Source organism: Amblyomma americanum, chromosome 3, assembly GCF_052857255.1.
Source record: "Amblyomma americanum isolate KBUSLIRL-KWMA chromosome 3, ASM5285725v1, whole genome shotgun sequence".
NCBI lineage: Eukaryota > Metazoa > Arthropoda > Arachnida > Ixodida > Ixodidae > Amblyomma > Amblyomma americanum.
Genome location: NC_135499.1, coordinates 181,824,200 through 181,837,907, shown reverse-complemented (window position 1 = coordinate 181,837,907; position 13,708 = coordinate 181,824,200). Strand labels below are relative to the sequence as shown.

The following is a 13,708-nucleotide window of genomic DNA, read 5'->3' as shown; positions in this document are numbered from 1 at the left end:
ACTGGGAGTGCATTGAAAGCGGATCAACAAAAACACCTGCAGGTAGGCTGAAATGCCCAAGCGCGTCTACCGTTGCCCACTGGGTTTCAGCAGCCTGGTACAGGCTGCCTCATGATTTGGGCTACCGCGCATTTAAGAAATGCTCAATTTCAAATGCTCTAGACGGAAGCGAGGACGACCTGCTGTGGGAGGCAGCTAGTGACAAAGAAGAGTTAAGTTGTGATGATGACAGTGACGGCGACAACTGCCGTGAGGATGAGGATGTATAGGAATGCCTGTTTGGCTTGTATTTCAATAAAGTTGTCTTTGACCCTCAGAACTGTGCGATGTCGGTTCCTCGCGTCACATTCGGGTTCTTTCGGTTTTTCTGTCGCATGCCCGAAGTCTACCCTCGCGTTACAATCGTAGTTTTTTTTTCCCCTTTTCACACCTGAAAAGTCGACCCTCGCGTTACAATCGTGGTCGCGTTACATTAGAGTAAATACAGTAGATCATTTTTCAATTTCTGTTGAGCCGTAACACAGTTAAACCTGGATGTAACGAACCTTGACATAGCGAATTCCTCGATGTCACAAAGTTTTTTAGGGAGGGGGACGCGGGCATTAGAATGGCCAGAAATTGTGAAAAAAAAAATAGAAAAGTTTTGAGAAAAACACATTTTCAAAATGTTTGTACCTTCAAGCACTTGCCCTTAAAATATTAACACTGAATTGGATCGTGAAGTACGGTAAAATTAACTTTCAAAACATCCCGGCAGGCACGAAATGCCCCGAAACAGGCGAAATTTGTTCGAACTTCTGCCCTTAAAATATTAACACTGAATTGGATCGTGAAGTACGGTAAAATTAACTTTCAAAACATCCCGGCAGGCACGAAATGCCCCGAAACAGGCGAAATTTGTTCGAACTTCCCGCGCGTGCCGCAAGTGAAGCATCCGGCCGATCGGCGCCATGTTGGGCTCGTTTTGAATCTTGTTTCTTTGTGCGCATTTTGCTACATTTCAAAATGGTGTTTGTCAATGAGAACGGTCGCAGTAGCCGGTTTTCCGAAGGCCTTTTCTTGGCCGCTAATTAACTGGAGAGCATGCGCGCGCGCGAGGCGAGCCTCTCATCTAAGGCCTACCATTGCCCTACGCGATCCGCGCCATTTTGTTTTCTTTTCTTTTGCGCTGTCGTGGTTCTCGCTTCGCGCGTTCGGCTGTGTCTGTTTTTGTGCAGCGCTCACTTAGGAAGTTTCTCGAGATTTTTTTTTTGCGGTTTCTTCTTTCCTGCGCCCCATACTTTGTCAGTACAATGCAATTGATGCCGGGAGACGTAGACGCGTAGTACGTACGGGAGAATGCGTTGCTCGCCCAACGTGAAGCACGGTTCGACATTGGGACGTTGGACCGTGCCGGATGAAGATTGTTCACAGCCGCAGTGAGCGTCGCCTGCCTCATCGCATGCCCGACGTTCGACCTTGCTGTGCAGGACGAGGACTGTTCAAAAATACAACAAGCGTCGCCTGCCTCGTTGCCTGCTTTGTTGCCTGTGCAATGATCGACCGTGCCAGATGAGGATTGTTCGGAGCCTCGGCTGGCATCGCCGCCCGAACGCCTGATCAACTTGCTCCAGATCCAGGCCCGGTCCCGGCACGTTTTGTCGACACAATACGGAGTTTTACACAGCGGAGGAGATTGCCGCGTGTACGGAACACGCAAACATGATCAAGCGCCGCATAGATGCAAAGTCGGCAACACAGCCTCGGCTACACTGCAGGCTGCCAACTCCTCCGTCACAACTTTGAAAAGGACCAGAGAAGGCTGAAAACAACAGGCTTTTTGAGCAATAAAATGCAAACAAAAAGTAAAACTCTCTCTAGGAGGCACTGTGGAGACAGGTCTCCAGACTACAGCCCTGGGCAGGTGTAGATCACCAACATAACTACTCCAGACTACAGCCCGGGACAGATGCAAATCATTGTCATCATGGACAGGAACTGTTTAGTTATTGAGTTTTTGCAGCCCTCATGTAATAACTGGCAAGATATTAAAAAAGTGCATTGACACTGTCTTGGCTAGATTTCAAATTCACATATTTTGCTGAATTCCTAATGGCATATGTCATCTTGACCTTGGGTTGTCTATGATACCTTCAGTTTTTATAGTTGACATATTTAGAATCCGAAGACAGTTTTGAAAATGGAAAGAACATGTCACTTTTGGTGGGAAATATCAGTGAAGCTACCGACCGTTCATTTTACAACATATGGTCAAACTTCAAATGCAGTTTTCTCAGTTTCATATTTTTGGTCAATGTCCTCAGCCTTAAGCAGGTTTTCGATGACTACATTTTGTCTAACAAAAATAACCTTGGTAACCATTTTCTTCGGAAAGAAATAACCCGATGACATTTCCTTTTTTTGTTTAGGCCACGCATAAATAGCAATTTGCAATTAGCTTCACGAGTTGCAGAGCCAAATAGTGCGACCTTTTACTCTTGACATAACATATCAGGATGACATGCTATGTGGGGAAAATGAAGAATGTCATCGGGTATGAGAACTCTCTGGCTGTCAATTCATGAAATTAAAAGCAACAAAATGCAATGAGAAAGTTCATTAAAACTGCGTAAGAAATTACCTAATTACTAGGGGGGTGCAAATACAGTAAAACCTCGTTAATTCGAAATCGCCTAATTTGAACTTCCGGTTAATTCGAACTGACGGCCGGGTCCCGGCAAAGCCCTGTGTATTTCAATGGGTCAAAACTCCCGATAATTCGAATATGCCGGTATCCACGTCGGTTAATTCGAACTAGGCGCCGATGGCTGGCATTGCTCCTCGCATATAGAAGTCACCTCGTAGCAAATACAATGCGCTGAAAATTTTAAAAAATGCAGAATGATGAGAAAAAAAATAAGCCAGCACGCATGTCAGCACGCACGAGGTGAGACGTGAATTTCGCTGCCCGAACCAACCCTCTGGTGCATGCCGTAGCAGGTTTTCGCTGCCGGAGCGTCGAAGCATTGGCTTGTCTATTTTTGGCTGACGCGCGGTCACGCGGGTAGCCACCCTACCGCGGGCACCGCCTATGCTCCGGCCACGGTGGCTCCGGCGCAAGCCGTTGCAGCAGGTCAACTAAAGGACTACCTTGCCGATTACTCGCTCAGCGATGTGTTCAATGCAGATGAAACCGCGCTTTATTTTAAGTTGCTGCCGAACAAGACTGTCAGTTACAAAGGCGACACGTGTTCAGGCGGGAAGAGAAGCAAGGAAAGAGTGACGGTGATGGTGTGCGCAAACGTGACTGGCACGGAACGGTGCCGCTTGCTAGTTATAGGCAAAGCAGCGAAGCCTCGCTGCTTTAAAGGGCTAAAAACTCTCCCTGTTGATTATACTTCCAACAGAAAGTCGTGGATGACACGAGCAATTTTCACGGATTGGCTGCGCACACTCGACAGGAAGTTCGCGGCACAGAACAGGAATGTTCTGTTGTTCGTCGACAACTGTTCAGCCCATTGCGACATCAGCGGACTGAAGGCGATCCGTCTGGCATTTCTGCCGAAAAACACTACGGTGTGCTGCAGCCTATGGACCTTGGGGTTATTAAAAACCTCAAAACACTGTACAGGCGCCACCTCCTAGAGCGGATTCTTGTGTGTATGGACAGCGGCAAATCGTACGACGTCAATCTCCTCGGAGCCTGCCACATGCTGGCAACATCGTGGAATGCTGTCAAGGCGGACACAGTCGTGAACTGTTATCGAAAGTGCGGCTTCATTGAAGGCCCAGAAGCCTGCAGCACGGCAGAGCTGGATGCTCAGTGTGATGACTCCGTCGCGCTGCACCCTGCCTACGCTGCTTTATCGGAGGGTGTTGACTTCTAGAGCTTCGTAGACGTTGACAGCGGCGTGGAGACATCGGGGCCGTTAAGCGATGCCGAGATTATTGAAGCGGCCTGCGGTGACCAGATGCCGCACAACTCTGGCGCGGCGCGCACAGCTGACAGCGACGACGAGTCCGACGGAGGCGACGATCCATTGCCACCCCCGAATGCATGTGAAACAGCGTCAGCACTTGATCTGGCTGCGCGCTACTTCTCCGCCGATGATAATTCGGACGCTGCGTTGGAGCTGTTGGGCAAGTTGCAGACGATGCTTGTCGAGTCACGGCAAAGAAAACGAAAACAAATGCGCATCACCGATTATTTTTCTCTTTGATATGCTTTGCCAATCTGCTGTTAATAAACATGTTTTTGAAGCATAGTGTCATATTTAATCATTAAGCTTGCTGCTTACGCGAATGCATTTTGATGTTAGCTCCAACCGCATAAACAAATTAACTTTATTTCCTTCGACATTCGGGCTCTATGATTTTAATTCGCGCAATCGCCCGCCGCAAATGTGTAGTAGCGTGTAGTAAGAGATAACGATCTCAGATATGCCTGTTTTAGCTTGGGCCCGTGCTGCCGGGCATGATGGCCGCTTTTTTTAGCGCCCGCTCATTAATTCAAACTCCGCTTAATTCGAACAATTTTCCGGTCCCCCTCGAGTTCGAATTAACGAGGTTTTACTGTATTCGAAAATTCCCGAATACTAGCCAGCGATCGTATACTGCGCAGACTTGCATAAATTCCACTGTGGTAAAACCACAATCTCTGGGCAAGTTAGGCGATGATCCAGTTAAAAATTCCAGGAAAATGATACAGAGGACCTATTCCGTCCTTTATCACACGGTCCGATCACATTCCGACGCCGCTAGGCATGACCTCCAGCGAAATTCTGCAAGTGGGCTTTCCCACATATCACCCATGCTGCGAACAAGATGGTCAACTGCCCGCTTCAAACAAAGGCAACGCGAAATTGCTGTTCTTTTTAATCCTTCCCTAATACGTTGCACATTTAATGCCCGAATTCGCAGAATGCGTCCTGTCGCCTTTATAACTCTCTGAGGAATTTCGCAGGGAGCCTCCTGAAGGGGCGCGTTGAGTTGTCACAATAGGGCAAGAATCCTGTAAAAGTCCGGCCTATTGCATGGTGCATTGTAACCTGGGCACTTCTTTAGTAGGCGTAACGGCAGGCGTGACAACGATCGGAAGGCCCCTGTAGCTAATTAAAAAAAAAAATAGCCTGGCCGCTTAATTTCGGTCTCTGAGCTTTGCCACTTCCCTGTGGCAACTGCAACTGACGGCCCACGCATTCACCGGTAGTTCAATACCAGCTCTGAGCGGCTATTGGACGATGACTGGTGCTTTGCAGGTGATTTAATTTTCCTTTTTAGAAGCCGTCTCACTGTTCCGACGCCAGTGTGTGCTCCCCGGCACCTTGCTTCCATTTGAGTTGTTCTCCAGAACGGGCGGCTCATCACGGGCTTAAAGGTGTTAGCGCGATGGAGCTGCCTCATAAGGGTCCCTTGAACTCCGAATGAAGGAGGTTTTACTGCTCATCATGCTATTTTTTGTTGCCAGTCTTGTCATTTCATGAATTTTGTTTTGCATGACCTCATTACAGTATGGATACTGTTATGCTGTCTAATCAAGTAGTATACATTTCTGTGCACATCACTTTTTTTTTTTTATACAGTACTGAGGCAGTCTAGTTTTGTTTAGTTAAGTTGCAAAGACCATACACTATTTTGACAAATATAAGGGCAACAACATTTGCTTGTTTACCATTTTCTGAAAATTTTTTTGTACTGAACAGATATTCAATATTCGAAGCTATGTTTTCTTCATATTCGTATTCGATTTGTATTAGAAAATTTCAATAGCATTCGCACACTCCTACTAATTACGCTCTAGACATTGTAAGATAACTTTTGATCTAAGAACACCAGCTCAATTATGATTACATTTTTGGAATCAGAAGAGATCTGTGTGCCAAATTTCATAAGATTCCAGTCACAAATAAAAAACGTTAGTTTTAAGACCCCCCACCCCCCTTAATTCCTAACGACTCACCATTGAAGCGCGTGCATTTGAGAACCTCCATGTAACAAACGCGCACTGGCAATTGACCTTGATATAACGAACTCGCTAAGCCAACCATCTGTTAGTTAGTGCAGAGTTACGAAATTTGGAGGAAAAGTTCCACGATGCACGAACTGAAATGAGAGGAACGCCAATGATTGCAACAAGCGACCGCAGTTGACTCAAGAAGTCGTGCTCCAGCGCCCCAGGCGCATCTCCGTTGCTTTCACTTTTGGAACGCCATACCACGTGGCATCACAACAGTTCATGCTCAAAAGCAGTGAGAAATGATAGGGCATAGCAAAAACGAAACGGCACGAGCAGTGCGCGCCCATTGCTGTCACGCGGTACGTTGGTTGCGTGATTACAGCGAAGATACCATATTTACTCGCGTAATGAACCCACTTTTTTTCCAGAAAAGTTGACATCAGTCTGGCGGGAGGGTTCATTACGTGGAAAAAAAAAAGTTTCCAACAGGTTTTTTTGGAAGGGTCAAGATTTCAAATATCTCCGTCTGTCCTTCCTTCATCAACAAATGCACACGGCCAGACGCGTTTGTGCCGCTAGTGTTTAGCATCCTTCACTTTGACGCGATCGGGCAATTATGTTCTAGCCGGGGGCGCCGCCCAATACCGGCGATAACACGAACGTGCTGAACACCAGCCAGGCAGAAACAGGACAATGACGAGTGTCTAATGCGAATGTTTAGGCTTTAGCTTAGAGCGCACAATGTCCTGGCACTTTGCCAAGTTCGCTGAGCGCGCTGCCCCCTCCCCCCCACCTCTCTGGCAGGAGCTCTCCTCAAAATACCAAAGGCCCCCCCCCCCCCCCCCCCCCCCCCCCACCTCCCTCGCTTGCCAAGGTCTGTGCTGGGGAGGGCAGCGTAAACAGAGGAACTTGCTTGGCTGGAAAACAACAACAAAAACTCGGGCCAACAAAAGCGGGGGGCGTGTTCATTATGCGAGTGAGTTCACTGTGTGGGGACTCTGGAACGGGGACAGCGGAGAGCACCAGCAACAGAAGGCAACATGTCCGTTTCCGTTTCCTGGAGCAACAGCGGAGGGCAGACTGAGAGAGGGAACATGCAGGAAGAAGCATGTGCCTCCGCGGCTGGTCTACGGCAGCGGCGTGACCACGCCCACTCACCTCTAGCTGAACTGGTGCCCCTCCCACTCTCCCCACCCCACTCATAGCGGCATTGTGCGAGCCGCGGCGGAGGTGGTGGTGGCGGCTGATGCGGCAGTCATACTATCAGCGCGACAGCAGAAAGTTTCTCCGTGTTTATGACTTCAAGTAATGGGGTTTTCTGTACACATTTTCAAGGTGATTTCACCTAAATTAAGGTCTTATTTTGGTTTCCATTCTGCATCGTCCTTCCGCGTCTTCTTTCAAAAACTGTATGTAACGAAAAATCCTGGAGTTTTTTCAACTCCGTTATATCCAGTTCTAACTGCAGAAGGTTGCAAAAACAAACCATGAGACAAAAAAGAAAAAGAAGTCCACAACATAGCTGGAAAAATATTTCTCTCTCCCTCACACGCACACACACAGTAGTACATCTCTTACTGTACGTGCAGCACAAGCACAGTTACACGGAACTGGGAGATTTAATAAACCCCTGTGTAATTAAAGACATGAGAGTTATGAAGAACCTGTGCAACCATAAAATGTATAGGACAGCACAAGTTGTGGCTATCACCGCTCTGTTACTGTTGTCCAATGACAATAAAAGAAGTGCAAGCCAAAGGGCAGGCGCAGACATTGCACTTTTCTGCACAAACTGTGAATCAGCAGTCACAGATGCTTTTTATGAAACAAAATGCAATGATGTACAATTTGTAGCTAAAGTGACACATGATGACTCCTCAAAATGACCCCAAACGATCTGCGGTTAACAATAGCACGACAAAGCAACAATAATCTACTGAAGCCAATGAAAGCAACAGCAAGGGCACGAGGAAAACGGGCGAAAAGCATAGGCGCTGTGAAATCCATAGGCAGAATTTGACTGTTGCTTTAAGAATTCAATTTGGTTTATGGCTTCGAGTTTAGCCAGTATAAACCAGTTGCCTGGCCTCGCTTGCCACTCAAGATGCATGCACAAGTATGCTGATGATGAGTGTAATCTTGCCTACCCAGCAGACATTGGCTGCAACCCGAGGTTCGGCACCCAGCCCCTTCACCAGAGCCTGCAGCAAGGGCCCCAGGTAGTTCTCAGAAACCACAGCCTCGGGAATGATCTCGCAGACACGCCCTATCGTCCAGGCCACCGTGTCCCGCACAACCACACTCTGGTCACACATGAGCTCGATGAGAGTGGGCATTGCCTGCTCTACAAGGGGCTTCAGGATGGCTGGGTCAGGTCCCTCCAGCAAGCAGCCTGCAAAGAGGACACGAATACACCATGCATCATATTTTCAATCGTGACAACTACAGACCAGAGGTGCATTTTAGGCACAAAAGATAGGCACTAAAATACCTTATGCAGAGTATGTTAAATATAAGGTGCGGATCAATCGTGTCCAAAATAAAGTTGACAGTTCAGCGCAGTTGTGTGTGTGTCCTCTCTGTGTCCTCATTTGCAAGAACTCAGATTCCATGATGTACTAAAATACCATTTGAGACATTAAAGGTCCAAAAATGGGACCAATTTCACTGAAGAATTAGCATGGCAGGCTCATCTGTGACAAGAAAAGAAATAGTGTGACAAGTTGACTTCACATATAAGTCAACGCGTACCCCCAGCCACCCCAGCCTGCCTTCCAAAAAGTGCATGCTTACAAGTCACGTTAGTACAGAGCAGTGTTATACAAAAAGCAGGCAGAAAGTAGCACCCAAAATTCTAACTTCAATTAAGGGGGGACACCCCTTTTAGGACTATTTTTCTTATTTCTTGATAGATATTGATGAAACTTACCCAATTTATGTATTTCAATATCCTGATTTTAAATATACTTTTATTTTTCTGCGAAACAAGTTCTCAAAATATTATGCAATCTTTGTAACATGCTGGTAACTTAATTTTGTAACGGTAAATGCCATGGTGAAGTTCAGCATACAGGCATGATCTAGAATGTCCATGGAGTGCAATAAGACAAAAATGGTTGTTTTAGGCCCATTTGAACAGAAGTTACAGGAAATTTAACTTTACCAGGAAATATATTCAATATGGCGGCTCAGACGAAATGTATTGTTCTAAAATTGTGCTAATTGGCATTTGGTCTTGTTCTGGTCTTATTTCACTCTCTGTGAGTTCATCTTTCCAACAAAAAATGAATTATGAAGCTAGCCCACCTAGAACCAGAGATATCATCCCTGCACTATTACAAATGTGTCAAAATTGGTGTTTTGAGAAAACGAAAAAAAATGTTTCCAACCATCTTTATGCCACAGGAACAACTTCGAACTCATAGGAATACATCAGGGGCATAATCAGGGTGCGGCATCTCTCTGCCGCCTTTTTGCCATCTTAATGATGCCCACAGATAACATTCGCTTCTTGGTGGACCATCAGAAACAAACACGACGAAAGGCTTAGTCTTTCACGTTGTTGCTAGCCTCAATTTAAAACGAAGTATCACTCATCCACGGGCACTAGTTTCGATCACATCGCTATCGGTCATAATTTCAGCATTGATGCATAAGCGGCTGGCGTAGACTCGAACTGCACATCGTTTTTGCCCGGGAACAGAGCCCGCAACGGCACTGGAGGTGCGCCGTCCTCCACAACACGGGTCTGCAACACATTTCGCAATCGTTCCCGACGCGGTGTTTTTGCTTAAGAGCGGAGCCAGCGACGGCACTGGTGATGCGTCGTTGAGAGCTTGGGTCTGCTACGCGCTTCACGGTCGTTCACGGTGCGGTTGGTAGCGTGCCATCCGTACTTTGACCTTCGCTCCGTGGAGGCTGCGATAGTCCAGGTTCCTTGTGCCTTTTGCGTTTTCTATGTTTCCTAGCCCCGAACAGACTCTTTCAAAATGGCGCCGTGCTTCTGGAGCAGACAAGCCTAACCCGAGGCCTACCCAATCACAGGGCACCATTGTGATCACATGGCTTTTCTAACCAATGACAACACGGCGTGCACGTTTTCTTTGCGGTCGTTTTGTCCGCGAATGGAAGAATCCCAGCGTTGCTTACCGATTTTAAAAAAAGCTGGAGGCATGAGTGATGGCGAGGCATGATTTGACCTAAATTTAAAAGGCAACTCGTGTGCCTTCGGAAATTTAAACGGCTATTACTAAGCAAATACTGGCCATTTCTTTCTAAAAATTCGACGTCAGGTGCAAAATGACCTCGTGAATCCAAATATGATAAAATTGAAAAACCCATTTTTTTTCGCGAATTTTAGGCTTAAGCATGCCCAACACTCACCAAATGTCATGACTGCAGCATCTCTGTACCTCCAGTCGGGATGTTTGATGTTCTCCCGCACAAACGGCAGGCTGTGAGCAATCATGTCATCTTCACAGCAGCTGGCCATCAGCATGAGGCAAACACCGGCCGCCTTGCATGGGTTCCAGTCGTCCTCATCGTCATGCTCCTCCTTCAACCAGGGCAAAAAGAGCCAAGCAGCGGACTTGTTGGAACCCTACATCTGGAGCTGACCATATTATGTTGCACTTCGTAAAGCATAGTGATGCTCGGCACTGTTCCTGTCGACAGCCCTGAAGGCACACCAAACATTGTTACACTTTCCGAGCGCATCATGCTGGGTAGGTTATGTCTTTTCTTCAAGCAAGTCCTCGTTTGATGTCTCTTCCGTCGCACATCTCGTCCTCGCTTATATGCCCCCCTTGCCTCTCCCCCATTTCAAATCAGCCAAACAGAACCATCTTCAAATACATCTCAACAGTTTCATAAGCCCTGCATTGCACAACGAACTACTTCACCTAACACACGCCAACGAGGTGAAGAAAAAAAGACTGCAGTAGAATCTCAATGATAAGATCGTGCTTGGTACGAATTCGCAAGTAAAAATTCACTGGCCTGCACCACTGCAGATGTCATGATTGTGCAAGCCTTGACCGCACCTTCTAGTACCAAGTGCTGCCTGCACACTGCTGACGCGCAACCACAAGTTGTGTGGTAGGCACAGAGAGCAGCGTGCGACGCTGTGTAGCCATAAATAAATCCCATAAACCTTAAGTAGATCTGCAAGAATGCATTTTCCGTGCTTCTGTACACTGATGATACGAATATTTTTTCACGACCCCATCAGATTTGTATCATCTTGATTCATTGTATTTGCTTTACTACGTCACACTTGCCATTCTGATCAGGAAACAATACAGTACAAGATTCCATCTTTGACGCACTATCCACTCTCTGGCAAAGCAAGATAGAATAAGGTGAGCTCCAAAACTTCAAATACTAGTTGCGTGTGCTGGTTGAACTAGACACATCTGCACTAAAAATTTTAAGTTCAGTTCTAATAGAGCAAACCCAGATTGTGATACTGGACCACAATAACATTTTTTCAACAGTAATCACATATTCCGTTTGTTCCTAAGCAACCCTGTGCAGGATGCTTTTATAGCCTTCAAGCAGCTAAAGTACCGTAAGATATGCTGTACGTTGCATGCAAAGTGTAGCCATTCAGTTTTGTCAAGACACCTAGTATGTGTGCCAAAAGTGACTGCAGTGGTTGAACTCGTGGCCAATCCTCTGCCTTTTTCGTCTAGCATACTTTAAATATAGGTACAGTACAAATTTTAATTAACCCTTAAAATTTAGATGCTGTATTAATTAATAGAATACTGAATATACGTTAAGCAAATTAGGGCTCTTTAGGCGATTGTAGATGTTAAGTCGTGTTGGGTCACATATGCACTCATCCATGTTTTGCATTCCTCTATATTTAGGACAATATTTCAAAAGAAAACGTCAACTTACATTGAAATAAATATGTCAGTTTTACCATATTTACCAAAATGTAACGCGACCGCAACTGTAACGAAGGGTGCCTGTTGCGAGCACGAAACAGGGATAGAGAGAGAGAGAGAAAAAAGAATTTTACACAAATGTAATATGAGGAACGACTAGAACAAACTGTATTGAAAATTTGGTAGAAATTCATAAAGAAGAGTAATTCAAAGATATACGCTGCTATGCCTTGGTCGCCTTCGAGCCTACCAACGTTACAAAACAAAGGTTTCGATACCTTCCTTCTCAAGAGCGTTGCGCTCAAGATTCTCAGATAAGGCTGATATGAAGATAAGCACAGAGTCCTGCTGTGCGGTCAAAATGTAGAAAGTGTGCTTTAAAGACAGAGGGCTTGTTGTAAAAACGAAACTTTTTTCAGATGCTCAACTGCGTGCCATATCATGCCTTCTGAATGCCAGTGACTGTTCTTGGAAGTATTTAAGCAATGCACGAAGCCAATAAAAAACTGTGCAGAAAAAGTGTGCCAGATATTCAGAAAGGCAATCAGACTGCCTTTTCAAACAGAATAGCAATGGCAAGCCTTTTGTGCACCCTCAGAGGATGACTGCCAATGATGAGTGATATCGGCAGCGTTGCAGACATTGAGGGTGCTTTAAAGACAGGGCTTGTTGTAAAAACGAAACTTCTTCCAGACGATAAACTGCGCACCACATCATGCCTCCTGAATGCCAGTGACTGTTCTTGGAAGCATTTAAGCAATGCATGAAGCCAATAAAAAACTGCGCAGAAAAAGTGTGCCAGATATTCAGAAAGGCAATCAGATTGCCTTTTCAAACAGAATAGCAATGGCAAGCCTTTTGTGCACCCTCAGAGGATGACTGCCATTGATGTGTGACATCGGCAGCATTGCAGACATTGAGGGTGCCTGTGAAACAATATAAAGGCTTTTATGCTTAACGTGTTCCATCATGCGTTCCTCAGGACGAAGAGTCGAATTCGCAGTTGGTGTGCAAATGTGTGGCTGAAGCTACGACATGTGGTGCGCCATGCCAGTCACCTTAGTTGAACTTTGGCAGCTCAAAGCTTCCATCGGTTTACCTATACAGTCGAACCTAGATGTAACGAACCTCAATGTAATTTTTTCATTTCCCAATCACTTCCCCAATGAAAAGCATGTATTTTTTTTTTGCGATTTAACGAAGTAATTTTGTGCCGCATTTCCGAAATAACGAAGTTCTTGCGCATCACATGCATGTGCCAGGAGCGACCTTGACAATCGGATGAGAGCTAAAACTTCAGATGAGACAAAACGCATTTTGTATTTGCCCTTTAACGTGTCAATTTTGCCGGCAGTCTGGGAATCTGGAAGCAAAACAAAATGATGATAGGAACGTACCGCCGCGCCATCTGTCGTGCGCATACAAAACCCGCGGCACGGATGTTGCAGGACGCGTCACGCCATGACGCCACTGGCCAGCCGGAGACTCGGAACGTGAAAGCGCAAACCGGAAATACGCGTGCGTGAGGCCTGAGGAGGCTGCCAAAGCAAGTCACTTTGTTGTTGAGTGAGATCGCTTTACTGAAGCCTACGAACAGCTGCAGCATTTCTTCGACTTGGCTCCGTTCATCGTGTAGTGCGTTTTCTGTTCAAGATGAGCACTCTTCGCAAGAGAAAAGTTTTTGTCTATGGACATGAAAGCCAAGATCATCACTGAAGTAATGAACGGCGAAAAGACTGTTGCTGAAAGGTATGGACTTTCGCAGAGTTCACTGTCTACGGTTCTGAAATTGAAAGACTGCATTATGACTGCCGTCAGTGCGGGTGGCTCAGGCCTGTAGTGGAAAAGATTAAAGGAGACAAGCTACGTCGAAGTAGAA

At 46.1% G+C, this 13,708-nt stretch overlaps 1 protein-coding gene across 2 annotated transcripts in view; it reads right to left on the bottom strand.

Moving 5' to 3' along the window:
* Fs(2)Ket (Importin subunit beta Fs(2)Ket) overlaps nt 1-13,708 on the bottom strand; it is a 68,598-nt gene that overhangs the window by 30,633 nt on the left and 24,257 nt on the right. For both annotated transcript variants that reach the window (XM_077659069.1, XM_077659068.1), the window contains exons 9-10: nt 10,319-10,490; nt 8,083-8,327 (exon numbers count right to left, since the gene is read on the bottom strand). In XM_077659069.1, the coding sequence (XP_077515195.1) occupies nt 8,083-8,327; nt 10,319-10,490 (417 nt within the window). The remainder of the gene's footprint in view (nt 1-8,082; nt 8,328-10,318; nt 10,491-13,708) is intronic.